The sequence below is a fragment of the Toxotes jaculatrix genome, chromosome 16, assembly GCF_017976425.1.
Source record: "Toxotes jaculatrix isolate fToxJac2 chromosome 16, fToxJac2.pri, whole genome shotgun sequence".
Classification (NCBI taxonomy): domain Eukaryota; kingdom Metazoa; phylum Chordata; class Actinopteri; family Toxotidae; genus Toxotes; species Toxotes jaculatrix.
The window spans coordinates 4,607,721-4,630,866 of record NC_054409.1 but is presented as its reverse complement, the minus strand read 5'-3'; the positions used below and the strand labels follow the sequence as shown (position 1 = coordinate 4,630,866).

Here is a 23,146-nt window from a genome sequence, read left to right as displayed (position 1 = left end):
TGCATTTTCTTTAAGCAAGCAAATAATTATTAAAAAAAAAGCTTTTTGAGTCACATAAGACTTTGTGGATGGTGCTGCGGCGACGTGCATGGCAGCGTCAGAGTAAAAGTGAAAAGGAGAACAGCGGGGCTGTCTATAACACCGCACACGAGAGGTTGTGCAACGCTCTGACATTTCAAACTAAACACACACAGATTGTATTTCATCTTCAAGGTGAGGTGGTTCAGGTTTGTTTGGAGCTGATGCACTGAGGAATGGAAAAATCTCACCATATATTGTGCACCTTACGCTTTTGTGGTTTTTGTTCTATGGCCTTACTGTAACCATGTCAAACTGCTCTCATCTCTTCCCTCAGAAGGAAGTGAAGTGTCTTCACTTCCTCAGCCTGCATGTATGTGCTTTTAAAAGCTTCTATTTTTATTTTATTTATTTTGAACTGTCTCAGTCTTTTTACCCCTCCCCTCCTCCTTTCTCTGAGGCTTAAGAAATTCCCTGTGCTGACGATAAAGGACATTTGATGAGCTTCAGTAAATATTTCACCACTAGCTTTACATTTAGTAAAAATTGGAGGGATTTTTTTTTTCTTTTTTTCTAAAACTTCCCATTCGGTTATCAGAGTTTACATAAGTCTGTTAGAGTTGACATAAACCTCACATTTCCCCATAACTTCAGTCCACATGGCTCCACCTAGTGGAAAAACAGGAGCAGAGGAAAACTTTCCTCAGTCTATGAGGTTAAAAAAATTATATATATTGATTTTACTGTTCTGATTAATTATGATGGCTAAAAAAAAAACATCTTATAGGGAATTTCGTCACATCAGTAAAGCAACGACACTACCCCTGGGACTTTCCCCAGTTATAGTGTGTAGTTGTTGCTCAGTGTCACGTTTCAGCTTTTTAGACAGACCACAAAAACAAAGCAGATGTTCACCTTTAATCTCTGTGCCCAAAATTGAGTTTGATTATAAATTTATTTTGGTGATATTTTTGTATTATTTTTTTCCAGCATAACTACAAACCAATACAGCTGCACAGCGCACACATAGACTACGGTAAGCCCACATTAAAATCTAAACAACTTCAATATATCCGACAGCGGAAAACACAAGCTGCAGCACTGGTGTAGTTTTTAATGGTTTCCTAAAATATCTTGTATAGTGTCCTACATACTGTAAATGACGGTCAGTGTGGTTCTGCTGCAGCACAACGCTTTAGGTGCAATATGTACAGCATTGTGAAGCAATCCACATCTGCTTACACTCTCTATGCTGTGTAGACTGTCTATACTGTGCCCAGTGGTTCAATATTGTATATACTGTTCACACTGTTTTGTTTATAGTATTTATTTTCTATGGTAAATCTTATCTTGACTCTTTAGATTGTTTTGTATATTCTGGGTACCCGAATCTGTCTCTTTGCTGCTGTGACCGATGCAATTTCCCCATTGTGGGACTAATAAAGGTGTATCTTATCTTATCTTATCTTATCTTATCTTATCTTATCTTAACTTAACTTAATTTAACTTAACTTAACTTAACTTATTAATGGCATTAATGTGTCCACCTCTTCCTTTCCTGATATAACAAGTCAAAATGTCTGCTGTGAAAAACAGAAATGGACTTATTCATAAGTGAGGTATTTTAATTAAAAAAAAAAAAACACACACACACACACACACACACACATCTGTCAGGTTCCTGTTTTCTATGAATAAAAATGATCAGCAGCACGCTCTGATCAATATGTATAGCAAATATTAAGAGAATTGCTGACGTAAAAAGCCAATTTATGAATGTACATTGCACTGAATGGTAAAACTGCAAACTGCTAAATCTGTTTTTATGATTAAAGACCTCAGTGTCCAATGTGCTCTCCTTTAGTTGGCTTCTACTTTGTAAATGTTGAGTTTTTTTTCACATTCAGTGTGTGAATTGAATGAAAAAGCAAAATGAGAATAGAAAAAAATAAAATAAAATAAAATACAACAGAGTAACAAATGTGAAAAGATGTGCAAAATGCACAAAATGCTGTCTGCTCAGTCTGAATGAGCCTTCATGGCGTTATGACCCTGTCCAAAATAATCATCTGATGTCAGGATTAAAAACTTAATTGTCAAATTTGCCTTAAGATTAACATTGCGTGCCGTAAAAAGAGCTTCATCAACATCACTCTTGTCACTCACTAATGTGTCCTCTGGAACTCCCACAGCAGTCATAACACGGTGTGGGAGAGCCCTCCAGTGATCAAAGTGTGAAAAAGCATGTAACTGTCAAATGGACGTGGATCACGAGGTAAATCAAACCACAGCTTCATCTTCAGTTGAAGCTTGAAATAGATGCTAAATAAATGTTTCCTGGTGTAAAATGGTCAGTTCAAAAACTGGTCAACACATTAATTTGAAATTTTTGGTGAAATGGAACAAAACAAGCTAGTGAATCTATGCCAACTGAAGTTTATGGAGAAAAGCGCATGTCACGTGTATGTGTGAGTAGCACAACAGTGGCACAGCTTCATGATTGCTCTTTTAAAGAGGCGATGTGTAAGTATTTTGATATGGTATCTACTAAAGTTAGCATACCAACCAGCTAGCCCCAGCCCGTCCTGTCTCATAATACCACTGTGTACCTCAAAAGGTGATGGTGAGTTAGTGTAGCATCCAGTCTGCCCTCAGTCCAACATGAGAGGATGAAAAAGTACTAACTATACTGGTCCATAAACCTGCGTCTCAGTCATCCTCTATCAGCGACAGTCCTCAAGCTCAGGTAATGATGCTTCTCACCATCTCCCTCTCGTTCCTCCACCTCTCATGGTCCGTCCTCTACTTCTGCCACCACTACGTCTTTCCCAGTCTCTCTGACTGGGTGTGAAATCGCCGTCAGTCTAACAGTAACTGAAGAACACAGCCTACAAGTTACATAATAAGACTGCAGGGTAAAACCTGTAGAAAACAATATTCCACAATCCATATAGGTGTGACATAATGTCAGCCAGTGCCCTATGCTGAGGATTTTAGTGTTATGCTGCCCCCTATTTGTTCGGAGCATGATTTTAACAGTTGGTCCAGTTAAAGATGAGTTCTGTTGTCTCCCTCCTGATATGTGGTGTGAATGTATGTTGTGTTAGGTTATGTTACTTCCTGTGCCAGAGGTGAGGCTGCCAACCTCACTCCCACACTTCTGAATTCAGACTCTCAAAGACATTAACGGGGCACAGAGCAGGGAAATTATCTGTCATTAATACTGTGCAGTAGTTTGTTATCCTTATATCTACCACTCTCTGTATTGATGAGTTGATTTAAAGTGCATCAATTAAGTAGGAAAATAATTTTAAGTTATTTAAAGAGATAACAGTTCAATGGAAATCTTACAGAGTAGACTCTACATCTAGTGGATTAAATGCATAAAATTCCCTTATGTAGAGTAGCACGAGAGCAGGGATGCTGTGGCGCTAAGAACCCGAGTCAGCAGCCTGCTTGCAAATGTCAGTGTCGGAGTGTTGAGTGTCTGGCTAGCTTGCCGTGTACAATGGGGAACTGTCGTGTCACTGCTCCTCTTGCTGAGTCTGGGGCAGTGATGTGGAGAGAGCAGCTGTCTGCGGCGGTGCTCGCGGTACATTGTCACATCAACGTAGTACCTGAGAAAAAGTGAGACACAAACAGAGTTTTGTTGGTTTGTTGCAAATAAAAGAGACAAAACATATTCTTCTGAGTGATTTCTTATCAGTCTCATTGAGAACTGTTGGCTGGTATCAAGTGCTGATATAAGTGTAAGTTTAAACATAAGTAAAAATATTGATGTTGAATCGAGTAGGTCAGAAAATTTAACCTCATCAGATCTGTTAATTGATGTCCTAACACCAGCTTACAGACACATTACGTCCACATTACGTGTGGTGGTATTAGACTGTAATCAATCATGGGATATACTTGGCACTTCAAAGCAGAATCAGCATTGTGCATTGTGTGTGTGCATGTGTAGTAGAATAAAGTACCATTACCATCTTCATCTGTGTCAGTCCTTTTCCTCTCTGCAGCCCCATCTTGCAGATGATTTTAGGGCAAACTAAACCTGGAACATGAACAACAAAACAAATTGCTGCACTGTGATACAGCATCATGTTATCACAGCTGAACTACGCAGACTGTAAAGACTACTCAGCTGCTTCATCTCCCCTGCTTTAATCTCATTCTTTCTTAATCTCTTCATCGCCTCGTACGGCACATTTACCACTGCATGACTCATCAAAGAAGACGACGTTTCTGTATTGAAGAAAACACAGCCTGCTAACATCGCACTTCGTGTGACACAGCTGAGGCTGAGCTGGATCCTGAGACAGCTTATTTAATAGCAGTATTAATTACTAATACCTGCAATATGATGGAACAAGACAAGTGACTAATTAATTACTGCATTGTCCTGTCTGGTTTATTAGAAGACCCAACTTGTCCAATAGTTGTTTTGAGGAAGACTTTTTTGAAGGCAGGAAACACTTTTACACCTCTCTCACTGGGAGGGTCTCCCTAACGTTACCTCTGAGTTAGCCAGCCAGCCGGTTAGCTGGGTAATGCTAACAATTGACAGGATGCTGTAAACACAAACTCGACCAACGTGTGAAGAAAGAAAGCAAGCAACTACAGTGCCATACCAGAAAATGATCAGCGGGTGTTGGAACAGTGTGGAATCATCTCAGCGACCTTCCATGTGCAGCTGACGGGATGTGATGCCGTTAAACACACAGTGCTCTCACAGGGGACAGCTGGCAGCCAATGGAGAAACATGCTGAAGGGATGATGTAATAAACGGACACCCTATTGGACATTGATTTGGTGGGCCAATGAAAAACAGACTGATTTGTTTATTTATATCAAGAGTTATTCTAGAGAGAGAGAGAGGGAGAGGAAGGGAGAGGGAGAGAGGAGTGAGAGGAAGAGAGCGAGAGAGAGAGAAAGAGGGAGAGAGAGAGAGAGAGGGAGAGGAAGGGAGAGGGAGAGAAGAGTGAGAGGAAGAGAGCGAGAGAGAGAGAGAGAGAGAGAGAGAGAGGGAGAAAAGAGAGAGAGGGAGAGAGAGAGACTGAGGGAGAGGGAAAGAGAGAGGGAAAGAGAGAGTGAATTTTGTTGTATGCCGCTGTACAATGACAATAAAGGCTTCTGATTCTGAGAGAGAGGGACAAAGAGACAGAGACAGAGAGAGACAACTCTTCTCCAACCCCCAAATTTAAAATCTGACTGAAAACAACAGGGGTCCAGCACTGTTGGTGCGTGGGCCCCTAAAAACTGATCTGATTAAATAAGAGAGTAAAACATACTATTATTCAAAAAAAGGTTTCATATTTTTTCTGACTTTCTTTAATTTTCCTTGATTTCTTGTAAAACATTTTGTACTTTCACTTCCTCAAATATCTAAAAAATCATTTTAATATTGTTTTCAATATCAGTACACACTGTCGTGTAAATTTAAAAGCCATTTCCAAATTTCTGTGTCAAAATATTAGTAACTTTATCCTAATTTGCTCACATGATGCATATTAAAAAAAAAAAAAAAAGGTGTTCGATCAATCTCCCACAAACTAAACAGGCCCTCAGCAAACCTCGAGCCAGGCAGAAATAGAGATAACATATTATCAATTCAATATACAGTGTGAAATATGATACTTCACAATGACAGTTCAAACACAGTGCAGGTCAGTTCTGGCCCAGAGGCACCTCTCAGGTTAATCCGACCCTGGCTTCTGCTCCAGCCTGTAAATATAGATTATGAGTCACAGATTTAGGCTCATACTCCTTGAACTGCGCCTTTGAAATCAGCTCTGCACAAGCTTTCTCACGTGCACTGCAGAACATGTAAATCTCGTGAGTCTGCGACAGGACGAGCTTCTCTCTAACGATGATCACTCGGGACGCGGCTCTGGTTTGCTCTGTTTTTTTTTTTTTTTCATGTTCACTGCTAAATGAATGCGGCTTATCGCTTAGAGTGATGCGGTTAAATGAATCTATACTTTACTCACCCTCTGGAGAGCAAACCCGTTTATTCCAAGCTGTCGCTCTCTATCACCCCATTGTAAGGTCGCCTAGAACTGAAACATATTTTACGGGAGATTAACCTGACTCTGTGCTATGAACAGGACTGGCAGTAGCATCCTTTTATCGCTGCTTTAAAAAAAAAAAAAATCTTTAGAGATGCACAATATGCGCTTCCGTTCCGGGGCTGCTTGATTCCTGGATCACTTCCTATTGGTCCATGATCACAGACAGCGAGCCAGTGACGCGCGTTGAAACATGTCACCATAGTGTGAGGTTTGAATTAGGCCTAGATGTTGTTTGGTGTTTTGTGGTTATTTATCTCCTGTAAATCCACTGTGGTAAAAACAATTAAAAAACATATTTTTGCTGAAACGATATTAGTGCCTGATACATCATGCGTTAAACATCTATCACCAGCAGATGGTGGTGCCACTGCATCAGCGGTTGATGCAGTCTTTGATTTCAGTTGTCCACTTAAGTCCAGGTTGCACAAATTGCCTAAATAGAACCATCTCTCACACCAGAAACGCACTTATGTCTACATATACACGATGGTGAGAATGAATGGGAAAAAAATGACTTTTATTCGTGATGGTGTAAGTGGCGTTTTGTAGTGATGGTAGTGTATTGTTTTCAACTGAGAACCAACCAAACAAACAAACCCTTGACTGCGCCTGAGAGAGGCAGCAGGTCATAGTGTAGCTCCCGTGATTTTGACCTTTTTAAGTTATTCTTGGTGTGTTCTTTTTACTTTTCCTGTATGTATATAGTGTATATTTACGTTAACTTCTATTTCTATTTCCTTGTAGGTTTGCACATGTGCAATGTGGTATCCTTTTTTTCTGCTTATACTACTGTATTTTTTTTTTTAATTATAACTATTTTAGACTTATTTTTCTTCGGGTGCAACTGAGCTACTGTGACCAAACAATTTCCCTTGTGCATCAATAAAGTTTATCTAAGTCTAAGTCCGTTAATAGGACAGGCCTGTTTTCTTCTAAATCATCATTTTAATTCTTAAGACAAATGATTAACATTACCATTAACATTTTCGGCCCAGTTGTTGTTATAGTAAGTATTTCAATGTACACTTCCATTTTTTCGAGGACGTATTTTTTGTCTAAAAATACCCGTACCCAGATGTTTGCTGCTGTGGCTGTGTAGTGAGTAGCTCAGTCTTTACGTCACTGCCCGGGGTTTCCTCGTCAAGTGAACCCTACGGCGTCATGGCGGAGGCCGGTTGTCGGAAGACCCTGGATTGAAATGCCAGCTTTCTACAATCGTAGCTGACCGACGAGCACTAGACTTTGCTTACATCTAAAACGAGAAAGGGGATTTACTTACTTTGTCGGGGAAGAGGAAAACCTAAACTGCACCAGTTTTACCAAACGGAGTCGTCTCTGCTCTCCCTAACTGGGAGAGAGCTAGCTAGCTAGCTAGCGTAAGGTAGCGTTAGCTACCAGCCGCTGCTAGCTCACTAGTTAAATAAAAGAAGAAAGGACCTCTGAAGTGGAAGGCGGATTTAAACATCAGTTTCATTTGAGTTTGACAGGTAACATAAAAATATTGTTCGGTAACATACAGCATGGAGCTACTTATCTCCCTAGTTCAGCGAGAACATAAGCTAAGTTATATGTTGATGTGGTAAAAGCCGCGAGAAGTGAGCGGCGAATTAAAACAAGATGGAAGAGGGTGAAGTTAGGTTAGCTCATTTGGATGTGTGGGTTTAATAATGAATAGTAAATAAGTTTAGGACTCTGCCGTCGTCCACTACTCGCACAAACATTTGCATAGTTAAATGTCGTTGGCTGTTAAACAGCGAGTGTAGACTGGACTGTGAACATACTAGCGGTTCCCTGCTCAGATGAACTAGGGCAAAGTTTTGTCATTTTGTTAGCTTCCGTCGTAGCCTCGTGCTTCATAACGTTAGCCAATGCTACTTTCCTTGACAACCTCAGTAAACGCTGCGCTTATCATTCCTCTCCTTGTTTAATGAACCCACGTTGACCTAAAATAAAAATGGCACGAAATTTAACATTTCACCGACATGGTTGCGGCCCATTTTGTGTAATTATAGCGCAAACTGTTGCTTTAATTGTTTTACAAGTGTTATGATTTTATAACTCAGAAATTCACAATACTAGCGTAACACATACGAGCTAGCACCCAGTAATTGGTTATACGAAGAGGACAGTGGCTTGCAAAGTGTCTAGCATTAATTAAGTTGGTGGTGGTAATACGATAATGGCGATTGTTGAGGGATTTTGTCGTCCATTGAATTTGGAGAAAGAAGAATGTGGAGAAAAAACAGCTCATGCGATGACCGTGTCTGTATACATAACTGCTAACGTACCCCGCCAATAGCTAATATTGGCGTCATTAGCCGGTATTAGCTAGTTAGCAACATGCTAATCTATAGCAATAGTAAGACTAAATGGCTCCACGAGTCGACGACACGAGGGCTTGTATAAGACCGTTTAGAATAAAATGTCTTTTGACTATTGCTAAGGTCAGTGTGGCTATTTAGTGTTTGGAATGCCCACGGAGCTTTGTGTGAATTCGAAAACACGCCGCTTCTCCGCAGGCCTGATAGGCCCCTGCGCTAAGGGAACAAATGCAGTTAGATGGAGCAACAGCCATCCGGACAGGATTGTCTGTTCTGGCTTTAAAGTGGGATATTCATTTTAAAACGTGTTTTGATGTACTACAGAAACAGTTAACCTCTCCCAGAACTAAAACACAGCATTAATCATTTCAGAAATATTGATATAAAAAAATCTGCGAAAGTGTATAGACAGTTCTAATAGGACAGTTCACTGGTTAAACTTTGATGCAGGGACTAGAGTCTGTCGAGGATGGTGTACTCAGCTGCAAATGCATTTAACTTTGCAAGCATGTCGATATGTACTTGCAGTGTGTAAGTTATTCCAGGCTGTGCCAAATTGTAACAAACACAGGATTAAGGTACAGTCCTCACATTTCCCTTAAAGTATTTGTAACGTTTTTAATGTGCATCTTCACTCACAGGTTAAACACGTTTGACATAATACTACAAGTTGTAAGGGGGAAGTCTATATTCTGGACTTCAACATGGCTGGACGCAGTGAGGATGAAAGCGTAAGCAACAGCAGTGGAGAATCAAGGTAAAGCAATTTATAAGCTTTCACAAAATTACATCAGTGTTGATCAAAATCTGTTTTTATTAATGTCTCATTTCGGATGATACAGTTATGAGGACATAGTTGTAACAGTAACTGTACATCTGACCCTTATGTTTACACATTAGACAGGAGCAAAATGCTTTTGAACCACCGTTTCTGTCTCTGGGATGCTGCCATCAGTTGTGCAGTTGCAAATATGTAATTAGCTAACATATTACTCTGCCAGACAACTTTGGATTGCATTGTATTAAAGGTTGTGCAAGAATAAACTTTTGTTGCCGGACATCCCTCTTATCTTTGGTGGCACTTTCAATGCAGTTGTTTCTTTGCAGTGAATGATTGTGCTGTTTTTGGGGGTTTTTTTGTAAGCATTGTTGTTATTGTTAAGTATAAGTTAGAGGCATGCAACACTTTAATGTTTATCTGCATACAAGGCCAGAATGGATGATGTCAGTAGAGTTTCATGAATACTTTTTTTTTTTTATTGCTACTTGTGAAAGACTGATATGGAAAAGGGTGTTACCTTAGTAACAGGGGTTTTATTGGTACAATAATAAAAATGTTTTGATTGAGTCCAATATGTTAAACAGATTTCTTTTACGAATGATTCATCTGTTAATTTCTGATGCACAAATATTTGTTTCATGATTTTGTTTTTTTCTCTTAACATGGGACAGTAACTCTGATGATGAATCCGGTTCTGGATCGGGCTCCGCATCAGGGTCCGGCTCAGGTTCCAGTTCCAGCTCCTCCAGCAGCAGCAGCCAATCAGGAAGCAGTGACTCAGGAAGCGGCTCAGACTCTGGCAGCCAATCAGACTCTGACACAGAAAAATCCAAGGAGAAGATAGAACCGCCAAATAAGTCAAACATTGATGGAGCTGAGGTAACGAATTGTGATTTCAAAGAAGGGCTTAAATTTGTGACACTTACTGGATGTGGTGAAAATGAAATCATTCTGTCAGGAAAATGTTCCAGCATTATGTCTTTTGACAGCTGCTTTCACATAATCTGCATCAAAGTGCTTGACACTCCCTGAAACTATTTGTCAACACAGACTCAGCATTGCCTTACATCTCTGTAGCAACACTGTGTCTAATGCAGGGGACTGCTTAAAGAGCACAGAGCTGCAATACTTGTAGTTTGCATGGTTTGACCTAGTTTGACACATTTTCATGTTAGAGGCACACCAACATTTTATTGTCAGTGGCACACTTTTTGGGGTGTTTAACACTCTTGTCATGTGAAAGCTTCTAAACCTCACACGTTTTGGCTAATCTTCCAACACACTCGTTGATTTCAGTTCTGGAAGTCCAACCCAAGTATCCTTGCGGTGCAAAGGTCTGCTATGCTCAGGAAACAGCAGCTTCAGCAGCAGCAGCAGCAGCAGCAGCATCAACAGCACCATAGACAAAGCTCCTCAAACAGTGGATCTGATGAGGTTTGTTTCAAACTGAACCTACCCTCAGTTAGGGGTGTGCCCGGTTCATAGATTAATCATGATGCGACACTTGATGATTCAGCGTTGATTCATAAAAGTTCAAAAATCGATTCCTTTAATAACGGAAGTGCAGCTGTCGGAACGAAAAATAAAGTTGCGCATGCCACCCCCCCATTCATTGTTTTACTTCAATGAATGGATATTTAAAAAATATACATTATTTTACAAGTAACTACAACTCTATGTGGGGAAAAAGGTTAATCGAGATGCATTGATCATCGGTAAATCGTTGAATTGTAGCAATCGTGAGGTGACTTAGATGGCACACCCCTACTCTCAGTACACATTTTCTGTGCAGTTTAATTGGGAACTAATCAACACGGTAACATCTGTAATTGAAGAGGTAGAATAAATCAATTGCATATTCACGAACATTATGTCTATGATGATCTTTTTTTTTTTTCTAGGACTCGTCAAGTAGCGATGAATCTGACTCTTCAAGTGGATCCAAAAGGAGAAGAAATTCAGGCTCCTCTGACTCTGGATCAGGTTCTGGATCCGGCAGCGGTTCTGGATCAGACTCATCCGCAGAGGACAACAGTGACGAAACGGCCTCAGACTATGAGCCCAGTCACAAAATCAAAAGTAGAAAACCTCCAACAAAGTAAGTGGACCGCTGCCTGGGTACACAGGGTTACTTTATTGTCAAGTATTTCCCTTTGAAGTGGACACGAGGCTTACGTTCTTTAAGGAAATACGCAGAGTGGCTTGACTTGAATTTGGCACGTGCATTATTTCTTCGCCTCTTGTCTTGTCTCAGGATGAATTTTCGGAATGGGAAAAAAAGCAGCGCCCAGAGGAAGAAAACAAAGAAGTGCTCTTCTTCTGAAGACGAGGATGATAACTACAAGAAGGTGGCGTCCGCAGGGCCACGGCGGCAGGCCACAGTTAACATCAGCTACAAGGAGGACGAGGAACTGAAGACGGACTCAGATGATGTGGTGGAAGTTCTGGGTGAAGATGTTCCACAGCCCGAGGAAGATGAATTTGAAACACTGGAGAGAGTAATGGATTGCAGAACAGGAAGAAAAAGAGGTAAGGGACACAACACTCAGATTGATGATGCCAACCACACTGATTTAAAAGTGGTCAATAGGCTTTTCCTGTACATGAGCTGTTAGCTTCTAGGGTTTTTGCTACTTCTAGTAACCTGACGCACTCTGACTAGCCTCCTGTAGTTACCACTTGTGGTGGCAGAGACTGCTGTCTCTGCAAAAGTTACATACCCTTGCCTTAATTGGGGCTATGTACAGTAATTTCATCCGGTATGGAATTTCAGAATTCTCATCAACTTTTGAAAGGTGTAGTGGAAGTGGGGGGATTTTTTTTTTTAGGGGAACTCGGAAGGATGAATAAAGAAATATGTAACACAGTATTCCTTCATTTTGTTTCCTAACAGCAACAGGAAGTGTAACCACTGTGTATGCTGTAGAAGCAGACGGGGACCCCAATGTCAACTTCAATCCCAACAAAGAGGCGGGCGACGTCCAGTATCTGATAAAGTGGAAGAACTGGGCCCACATCCACAACACCTGGGAGACAGAGGAGACGCTCAAAATGCAGAATGTCAAGGGCATGAAAAAACTGGACAACTTCAAAAAGAAGGAACAGGAGAAGAAGAAATGGTGAGAGGTTATACATTTAAGCATGTGCTTCTTGCTTTCTTAAACTTTATCACAACTGTACACACTTGACAGTGAGAGCTGCCCTGTCTTCTCCTGACCATTGGTCCAAATTTTAATTGCATTTGTCTCCTTCATTGATGCTTCATTGATTTAAATAGGAACATGAACATTACCATGGTTCATCTTTTCCCACTGCAGATTCCTATTTTGTAAAAGAAATTTAACCCAGTCATCTTGAAAAAAAAATGTTGGTTTGGCCCAGATTAGAAATGGATGCTTTTTTTTCCCCTCTCTCCTCAGGTTAAAGGCGGCTTCACCAGAGGATATCGAATATTTCAACTGTCAGGAAGAATTGATGGATGACCTGCACTCTCAGTACCAGCTAGTAGAGCGAATCATAGGTGCACTTTCTACTATGTATTGCTCATTGTTTGTATAAAAGCAGTTTATTCTAAGTATTTGATGCCACTGGATTTGTGAAAGTAAATATGCCTCTGAATTCAATTCAGGCCATTCAAACCAGAAGTCGGCGGCTGGTTACCCAGACTACCTGTGTAAGTGGCAGGGCTTACCATACTCAGAGTGTAGCTGGGAAGACGGCGCACTGATTGCCAGGAAGTTCCAGAAATGCATTGACGACTATATGAGCAGAAACCAGTCCAAGACCATTCCATCCAGGGACTGCAAGGTAACATACTGCCAAATCTCTGCTGGCTGTTTGTTGGTAATGCATTGTACCTTTGCGTTTTTTCCCCATCCTGAAATAAACTGAATTGTGAGTTCTGAAAGCTGACGCGCTGCTGTTCTTTCCTGTAGGTGCTGAAACAGAGACCCAGGTTTGTGCCCATGAAGAAGCAGCCAGCTTACATAGGAGCAGACGGCCTGGAGCTCCGAGACTACCAGTTGGACAGTTTGAACTGGATGGCCCACTCCTGGTGCAAGTATGACTCAGTCAATCCTTACATTCTCAGCCTACAGCCCTTATTGTAATTATGAGGTGAATAAAACTACCATAGTAATCAGGGCTTCCCTGGATCAACACAGAGGATACAGTGTGCACAAAAGTTTGGGTACCCCTCAGGTAAATTACGAATTTTTGTTGATTTTTGAAGTGTAAAGAAGTATTTACAACTCCTGCAGTAAACACATAAAAACACATAAAAATAACACTTACATTTTATTTTATTTCATTAATACAAAATAATAATCATAATAATTTACAATTTACAGCCCTATTAAAGGCCAGTTCATGGTTTCCATGTGGCTGGAAGAGCTTGTGATGATATCAGCAAACTGTAGATTCAAAAGTCATGCAGCCAGTCGAGAAACTGAAACTGAGAAGATGCTGGCTTCTGCAACAGGACAATGATCCAGAGCATAGCTTAAAAGCCACCTTGAATGACTTGAAGAGATGCAAGCTGAAGCTTTTGGAATTGACCCTTCCCCTGACTTGAATATCACTGAAAATCTTGGGGGGCGGAGATCTTAAGACTAAAATGATCTTAAACTTTCTTTTCACTTCTAAAATCACCACTGTATGTCACCAAACTTTTACATTACAACTGCACATTGGCACCTGATATACAAATGGAATATTAACCATGTCCGTATCCTGGATGCTTCATCACTTAGACGTGCGTAGCAGACACACAACCTTGAGCCGTTACTCTCTTCTGCTTTATCATCATTCGCAGAGGCAACAGTTGCATCCTTGCTGATGAGATGGGGCTAGGGAAGACCATCCAGACCATCTGCTTCCTCAACTACCTGTTTAATGAGCACCAGCTGTACGGGCCTTTCTTGCTGGTTGTACCTCTGTCTACGTTGACCTCCTGGCAAAGAGAAATCCAGCTCTGGGCTCCTCAGATGAATGTTGTGGTCTACCTGGGAGACATCAGCAGCAGGAACATGGTATGGTGGTTCAGGCACCTGTTGCTCACCAGTGCTGCACGATTAATCGCAATCACTTTATTAAAAATGTCTTAACAGTTACGATGTTTTCTTTTCTCCTGTTTCCATTTCATAGATCAGGACACATGAGTGGATGCATGTCCATAGCAAGAGAATGAAATTTAACATCCTCCTCACAACATATGAGATTCTTCTCAAAGACAAGGTCAGCAGCTGCTTCACTTTATTGTGAAACGTGATTGTGCTGTTGTTTGCCACTTAATCTCCTTGATTTATGACATAAAGTAAAGGTCAGTTCTAAAGCTGTGCCGTATGATGTAAGAACATGACATGTAACTGTAGCAAAAATGCGTCTCCAGTCGTTTTTGGGCGGTGTTAACTGGGCCTTCATCGGCGTGGATGAGGCTCACCGACTGAAGAACGACGACTCCCTCCTCTACAAAACCATGATTGACTTCAAGTCCAATCACAGACTTCTGATCACAGGAACGCCGCTGCAGAACTCCCTGAAAGAGCTTTGGTCCCTGCTGCACTTCATTATGCCTGAGAAGTAGGTCACATCAGTTGTTGTGCTTAAAGACTAACTTTAAGTAAAAGTAAAAAGTTAAAAGTAGAAATATAATGAATATACTCTTGACCCACTGTGTATTGTATGTCTCGTTTCTCAAGGTTTCACTCTTGGGAGCTGTTTGAGGAGGAGCATGGTAAAGGCAGGGACTCTGGCTACACCAGTCTGCACAAAGAACTGGAACCTTTTCTGCTGCGCCGAGTCAAGAAGGATGTGGAGAAATCCCTTCCTGCCAAAGTGGAGCAGATCCTCCGAGTTGAGATGAGCGCTATCCAGAAACAGTATTACAAGTAAGAGTCGGACACTACATTTTCCTCAACTTTAAATCAACCGTACACATTACTGCTTGCCTGACTGGCAAGAAAAAAAAAAAAAAAAACATTGATACATAACCATTTTTATGATGAAGACATGAACAACTGCTTATTTTTATCCTTCACCTACCACTTGAGTGATACAGAGCGGAGTCCATCATTATGGAAAGAACTTTATTTAATAAAGTTGTGTGTGTGTGTCCTGTTTGTGATTAGGTGGATCCTGACCAGGAACTACAAGGCTCTGAGTAAAGGTACCAAAGGCAGCACATCAGGGTTCCTGAACATCATGATGGAGCTGAAGAAGTGTTGTAACCACTGCTACCTTATCAAGCCCCCAGAGGACAACGAGTTCCTCAACAGAGCCGAAGCCTTACAGGTCTGTTTATGTTGTGCCGCTGTGTTGGGGTTTCTGATTTGTCCTGACAACGTGTTTCCAAGATTCAAAATCGGGGGTTAATCAGCGTGCATGTACTCCGTAAGGAAGAAAGGTAATGAAAGGACCTCTTTTCCTTCTAAAGCAACTGATCCGCAGCAGTGGGAAGCTGGTCCTGTTGGATAAACTCCTGGTGCGTTTGAAGGAGCGAGGCCATCGAGTTCTCATCTTCTCCCAGATGGTACGGATGCTGGATATCCTGGCTGAATACCTGAGGAGCCGACAGTTCCTCTTTCAGGTAGCTACACACTGTTCTCCCGTGACCGTCTTGCCTTACTGTTCCATACACTCACCCAGCACTTTTTTTTTTTTTTTTAGCACTATTAGGAACCAATCTCCAGTTCTACCACTTCCCAATTTCTGAAGTGTTGTTCGTTTTTTTTGTAGAGATTAGATGGCTCCATCAAAGGGGAGATGAGGAAGCAGGCGTTGGACCACTTTAATGCCGAGGGCTCGGAGGTAAGTTCCACGCTCTAGATACAGATAATTCAGTTTGTGAATAAACCAGGACTGTTGCATATATTCAGCCTCCACTTATGTGCACAGGATTTCTGCTTCCTGTTATCGACTCGCGCGGGCGGTCTGGGTATCAATCTGGCCTCGGCCGACACAGTAGTCATCTTCGACTCAGACTGGAACCCCCAGAATGATCTCCAGGCCCAGGCCAGAGCCCACAGGATCGGACAGAAAAGACAGGTAAGCCGCAACTGTCACAAACTTTTGATCCAGCTCTGCTCGGCCCGTTTCAGATGGTTATTGTCCTATAGATGATTATTTTACTATGACTGATAAATTAATATTTAGGTTGTGTTTTAGTGGTTGGAGCTCTAGTAGATATACATTATCCACCTTATCCAGAACATGCTGAGGTGCTGCACACACTATTCTGCGCATCTCACTGTTTGCTTGTCGACTGGCAGGTGAATATCTACCGTCTGGTGACAAAGGGCTCAGTGGAGGAGGACATCATCGAGAGGGCGAAGAAGAAAATGGTGCTGGACCACCTTGTCATTCAGAGGATGGACACCACAGGGAAAACTGTCCTCCATACGGGTGCAGCTCCCTCCAGGTAAGCCACACACAACACATGCTGCTGCTGCTGCTGCTTAAATGAACTCCATTCAGGAGATTTTATCAGTAGTGTTTGTGTTCCTCTATCTCACTGGGGGTTATTTTGTTGCAAACAGTTCAGCCCCTTTCAATAAGGAGGAGCTTTCCGCCATCCTGAAGTTTGGTGCCGAGGAGCTTTTCAAAGAGCCAGAGGGTGAGGAGCAGGAGCCTCAGGTATGGAGTTATCTCCTGAACTGGATGTACATAATGATACTTTTTTTTTTTTCCCTGAAATATCTAGTCGCATGTCACAGCCTGTTTCTGCTCCACAGGAAATGGACATTGATGAGATCCTCAAAAGAGCTGAGACTCGGGAAAACGACCCTGGACCCTCCACAGTGGGAGAAGAACTGCTGTCTCAGTTCAAGGTTAAACAAATTGATTGTTGTTACACTCATTGTTACACTCTTCAGTTACAGGTTAACAGTTACAGTTGTTTGTTGGCCTGGCCTGTGCAGGTAGCCAACTTCTCCATGATGGAGGATGAGGAGCTAGACATCGACTCAGAGCGTAGTCACCGGAGTTGGGATGACATTATTCCTGAGGAGCAGAGGAGGAGGGTGGAGGAGGAGGAGAGACAGAAGGAGCTGGAGGAAATCTACCTGCTGCCACGCATGAGGAATTGTGCCAAACAGGTACACAGGCCGTCATGACCAATCTAATTAGAACAATGTTCTGTGTAATTCATGGGTTCTTAATGAACCTCCAAGTGATGTTTGTGGGTTTGTGTCGACAGATAAGCTTTAATTCAGTCGAGGGCCGGCAGAGCAGGAACAGGAGATACTCGGGGTCCGACAGTGACTCCCCCTTAGACCGAAAGAGGCCTAAGAAACGAGGACGGCCTCGGACCATTCCACGGGAAAATATCAAGGGTTTCAACGATGCTGAGATCCGGAGGTGATCACATTAACAACCAGTTTCTCAAATGTGGCTAATTATCTACTCCAACCTAACATATTACTGTGAACATATCTCTGTGAACTACTTGCAGATTCGTCAAGAGTTACAAAAAATTTGGAGGACCACTGGAAAGGTAAGCTAGTTCCCATTTACCTTCGATTGTTTTTTTTTTTTTTTTTTTTTTTTTAAATTAACAACAACATACAACAGTCTGGCCAACATGTGTGCCGTCTTCACTCAGGTTGGATGCTATTGCTCGTGATGCTGAACTTGTGGATAAGTCTGAACAAGACCTGAAACGCTTGGCAGAGACGGTTCACAACGGCTGTGTGAGAACACTACGAGAAAACCCCTGTGGAACAGACAAGACCTCAGGTACCAAACAGATCTTTTTTTTACCGACTTTGCGTAAAAGTTTCAACAACAGAATGAACTTGATGAAACGGCTCGTTTTTTCCCCGCTTTGTTTGCTCCTCAGGAGGAAGAAGAGGGAAGGTAAAAGGCCCAACGTTCAGGATCTCTGGAGTCCAGGTGAATGCCAAGCTTGTTATCTCTCACGAGGAAGAGCTGGCCCCTCTCCACAAGGCTATTCCTGCTGACCCGGAGGAGAGGAAGAAGTAAGGCTGCTCCATATACGCTGTGTGATTTCTCTTAGACAGGATTGGGCGTCACCGCTTATTTTGATTAGTCTGTGTAATATCAGATATCAGTAATATCAGCCGATCGATCGATCGATCGATCGATTGATTGACGTGGCATGACAAAATGTATTTGCAGGGTGTGGGTTTTAATCGTCTGTATTTGAATAGGTATATTATTCCGTGCCACTCGAAGGCAGCACACTTTGACATTGAATGGGGGAAGGAGGACGACTCCAGCCTCCTCATAGGAATCTATGAGTATGGTTATGGCAGCTGGGAGATGATCAAGATGGACCCGGACCTCAATCTCACACACAAGGTGAGTTCAGGCACACACACACACAAATGACACAGTGCATTCCCTTGCCCTTTACTCTAACCTTAACCAGTGCCTAACAAAATGTATATATCTAGTCCTGAACTTGTCTTTTTTTTTTTTTTTTTAAATACCCTTCAAAACCTTGGACATTTATCATAAAAATGATGCGATCACGTAAACTGTGTCCAACTCGTTGATCAGCTCCTACCCGATGACCCCGACAAGAAGCCACAGGCCAAACAGCTACAGACCAGAGCAGACTACCTCATCAAGTTACTGAGCAAGGACCTGGCCAAAAGAGAAGCACAGAAACAAGCAGGGACGGTAAGTCTTACTTTTTATTTTATGATTTTTATGATTTTAAATGTCCGACTTTTTCCCTGAGATAGTTGACATGGATCTGTCTTCCAGAATCTACCATGTCTCTTTGTATGTATGTAGGCCAATTCACGGAAGAGGAAACCAAGAAGTAAAAAAAGCAAAACCCAGAAGCCGACAAAGACGGACGAGGTGATGAAGAGTCCGTCCTCAGATAACCCATCGGACAAGAGGTCAGATGATGAGGATGAAATCAAGGAGGAAAAGGTACGTTTACATCCTAGTGGTGCTGTTTTTTTTTTTTTTTTTTTTTTTTTTCCTTCCTGTGGCGTGAAATAATTATTTCGAGTTTGGAGTTGAAGTGTCGTTATGTTTTGAAAATTTCAGGAGATTACACCAGTGAAGCCGCCAAGCAGACGGGCCAGAGCAGACAGGGGGGTGGTGAAGGAGGAGGAAGAGGAAGAGGAGGAGGAGGAGGAGGAGGAAGAGGAGGAAGAGGAGGAGGAGCCTGAGCAGGAGGAGCTTTCTTCATCGGGGGAGAGGGAGGTCAAAGAAAAAGAGATCAGAAAAGACAGCAAGAAGGAAAAGAAGGAGGAAAGTTGGGACGGGAAAGAGACGAAGGAGCCCAAGGAGAAAAAAGAAACAAAGCCTCTGGAGGCGGTACACAAACAAGAGGAGAGCATGGACAAGGTGAAACAATAATTCTATACGTCATATATTATTTTACTAACTGTGGATCCAAAATCTCAACCTACTCAGTGAACTCATCACTGAAGGCTGAAAGGGAAAAAAAGAGGATCATTTGGTGCTGAATTCAATCTCAAATCCTTTTCATCAGAACGAAGTAAAAACCGAGGTACGAGAACGGACGAAGAAAGCCTCGGATGTGCCGGTCCACATAACAGCAAGCGGAGAGAATGTGCCGATATCCGAGGAGTCTGAGGAACTGGACCAGAGGACGTTCAGTGTGGTACTGATACTCAGATCCTCAGAAAGGAAAAAATATATATGGCTAAATATTCCGCTAATGGCAAAACATGCATATAAATATATATTGTGTTGCAGTGTAAGGAGAGGATGCGGCCGGTGAAAGCAGCCCTGAAGCAGCTGGACAGACCGGAGAAGGGCCTGTCGGAGCGCGAGCAGCTCGAACACACAAGGCAGTGCCTCATCAAGATCGGAGACCACATCACCGAGTGTCTGAAGGAGTACTCGAACCCTGACCTCATCAAACAGTGGAGAAAGTTCGTATATATATATATATATATATATATACACACTTGTCTGTTATGATTCTGTCACGTTTATCAAACATATGGTACAAAGTGTTTCTGACCATCAACACCGTCTCGGTTGATACGTTGCTCATGTTAAGCGGGCTGATGGTTTTGTCTTTTTCAGAAACCTGTGGATATTTGTTTCCAAATTTACGGAGTTTGACGCCAGGAAGCTACATAAACTGTATAAGCATGCAATCAAAAAAAGACAAGAGAACGCCCAGGTACGTGAAGGCCTCGCTGTTGATTTGGATTTACAGTATTTAGAAATCCACGATGATGATTGTGATTGTGTTTCCTAAGGCAATGGAGCAGAACACTAGAAGTATCAACACTCATGGCTATAAACATGCAGGTACAGTCACAATTTTTTTTCTTCTGTTGTACCTGATAAATAAGACGAGGGAGTTGTTCTGATATATACGCTGATTTATTTGTTCTCTCCATCCTCAGATGTTGAAAGGCTGAGGGACAACTCTCACCAGGACGACAGCAGCAGGGACAGCTACAGCTCAGAGAGGCATCAGGCTTCGGGTCGATACCACGAGAGCAGTAGCAGCAGCAAGGAGAGACACAGCTCGGAGTCCCACAGGAAGACAGCAGGGGGGGAGTCCAGGAAGAGACCTTACTCCTCCTTCAGCAACGGCAAAGACCACCGAGACAGAGACCACTACAGACCAGACAGCAGGGACAGGGACAGGGACAGGGACAGAGACAGACAGGACAGGTGAGGGACACTGACTGGCTGAGTGCTTCTTCCAGAAACAAAATAACTAGTGTTTACTGTCTGGGTGATAAAACAACAACGGTCGCTGTATAATTCATTAGCATTGCACAGGTTAGGTGTTAGTTAGGTTAGATTTGTTCCTTGTAACTGGTTAACCAGCAGTTTATTTATGGTAATATTGTAATTAAAGTACAGAACAGGTGACGAGTGTCGTCAAAGTATAAAAATCATTTATCCTATATAGATTTTTTAGGTCATGTTGTCTGTCCCAGTTATTTCCCAAGTTGGTACAAAAACACTTGAACAGCGTGAACAGTCTTAAACGTTGTGGTAGACGAGACCTGGACCATGTCCTTAGCCAAACCCCTGAAACTGACTCACACCTGAGCTGTCCACATATGTTTGGATCACCCGAGACTCATGTTAATACCAAATGTTTGTCTGTGCTTCGTCGCCCATTCACACTTGATGCTTTGTTTCTGTGCAGATACTACAACGACAGTAAGCACAGGAAGCTGGAGGAATTCCGCACCGGTAGAGACCATCGGCTGGACATAAAGGATTATTCCCATTCCGACCAGCGCTCTTCCTACCGCTACCACTCGGACTGGCAGACGGAGCAGCGAGCCTCGGCCAGCGGGCCCCGCTCTCCCCGAGACCAGCGCTCGCCCATGGGGCACCGCTCCCCTTTCGACTACTCGTCGGACCACAAGAGCACACCGGAGCAGATCTGGAGCAGCCGCAAGACATAACAGGAGCTGCCCGGGTCTGCTAGTAGCAGCCATAGACTCAAAGCAAATGCCTTACAAGGGACTGTTGACTCCAACCTGAAGTCTGTTTGAAGCACTGTGTTATCCAGTCAGTTCAGCATGACTGTCATCTCCACACACCTTCAGCTCATCTCGGAAACCTGGGAGATGAACGGGGCCAGGAACGGGCGGCTCAAACCAGGTTAGCAGATTTTAAAAAAAAAAAAATCAAAAAAAAAAAAAAAAAAAAAAAATCAAATCATATTTTTATATTTAAGAGTCTAAAGCTGCGTAGGCTGGACAGTGTGCAGCACTACTTTTTTTTTTTTTTTTTTTTTTTTGGTTCCTGTTATTTTTATAAACTTTTTTTAAAAATTCTGGAAATTGACACAATTGACCCTGAGTGCTGCCTCATACTTCCCTCACCAACCCATGACACTGGATCCTGTATTTGACTGTTCTCTATGTTCGTCTGTCTCTCTCTCTCTCTCTCTCTCTCTCTGTCTTCTCTATCATGCTTTTCATGTGATCACCCAGCTTATTTAAGTGTGACAACTGGACGAGAAGTCGGTTGTCACACGGATCACATTACAGGTCGAATCCAGTCTGGGCTCAGGCTCACCACCTGAAGTACCTCATTTATACATCATTTCTCATTTTCCTCAGTAGGTTTATTATTTTTTTTTTCCACCAGGTGTGAATTATTTAATAACATATCTTAGCTGTAAAAAATAACTTGGATTTTTGTTTTGTTTTTTTTTTTAGAGCGACTTATATCATGTTTTTTTGTTCTTCAGTAATACTGTTGTAAATTGTTGTAAAATAGTAAATCAGTGGTCTTTTTTCCTCAGGCTTTTTGGATTTATGATGACTCTACTTTTCCCCCATCGACTCAGGCTTTTTTGTCATTCTACTATTGACTATGTACAATAGTTATTTCCCGATAAATGCTTTCAGAATGTAACTTTTGGTAAAGGGAAAGTTCTTAAACGATACTCAGTTTTTATTCACTAGTGCTTAGTTCTTTTGTCTCAGTGGAATCGAGCGAGTTGGAAGGAAGCGACTTTTGTAATCACAGTCTACAGACAGAGGGAGGTCTTTCCATAGAAGCTCCTGTTAGACCAGAAATAATCTTTTTTTTTTTTCTTTTTTTTTTTTTTTTTACATTGTTTTCTTTACCTTTCTTTACATTTTCTTTTCTGTGTAGGCAATAATAATAATGTTTCTATGCAGCCAAGTATATTTGTGGTGAACCACCCAAACTGAATGAAGTCACTGTTACAGTTCACACTGTTGTACATACATTTCCTCTATTTCAAAAATGAATTTACACTGAAAGTGCATGAATTTTTATGAACCGTTTTATATAGTTGTTTATGAAGCCATTAAAAATCAATCAGTGTACACACTCGTACCAACTCTTCAACAAAGTGTCCAGAGTTTGTGATTTAGAATGTACCCCTGAACTACACTTACTCAGCACTTTATTAGGAACACCTGTGCACCTGCTTATTATTCGCGCAAATGATCCAGTCAGCCAATCACGTGGCAGCAGCAGTTAATGTTCAC

The 23,146-nt window shown here is 42.0% G+C and overlaps 1 protein-coding gene across 1 annotated transcript; it reads left to right on the top strand.

Moving 5' to 3' along the window:
* Positions 1 to 7,231: 7,231 nt before the first annotated feature.
* chd1 (chromodomain helicase DNA binding protein 1) lies at positions 7,232 to 22,997 on the top strand. The gene is made up of 36 exons (XM_041058885.1): positions 7,232 to 7,573; positions 9,049 to 9,164; positions 9,860 to 10,067; positions 10,485 to 10,622; positions 11,090 to 11,286; positions 11,443 to 11,717; positions 12,082 to 12,307; positions 12,608 to 12,708; positions 12,817 to 12,995; positions 13,124 to 13,248; positions 14,002 to 14,218; positions 14,334 to 14,423; positions 14,578 to 14,768; positions 14,888 to 15,076; positions 15,317 to 15,479; positions 15,622 to 15,774; positions 15,924 to 15,995; positions 16,083 to 16,232; positions 16,457 to 16,605; positions 16,724 to 16,820; positions 16,919 to 17,014; positions 17,105 to 17,281; positions 17,383 to 17,543; positions 17,638 to 17,679; positions 17,788 to 17,921; positions 18,025 to 18,163; positions 18,356 to 18,506; positions 18,708 to 18,830; positions 18,948 to 19,091; positions 19,212 to 19,514; positions 19,663 to 19,794; positions 19,890 to 20,068; positions 20,226 to 20,325; positions 20,405 to 20,456; positions 20,555 to 20,828; positions 21,316 to 22,997. The coding sequence occupies exons 2-36, from the start codon at positions 9,112 to 9,114 to the stop codon at positions 21,578 to 21,580; spliced, it is 5,445 nt and encodes a 1,814-aa protein (XP_040914819.1). The 5' UTR covers positions 7,232 to 7,573; positions 9,049 to 9,111; the 3' UTR covers positions 21,581 to 22,997.
* Positions 22,998 to 23,146: the final 149 nt, after the last annotated feature.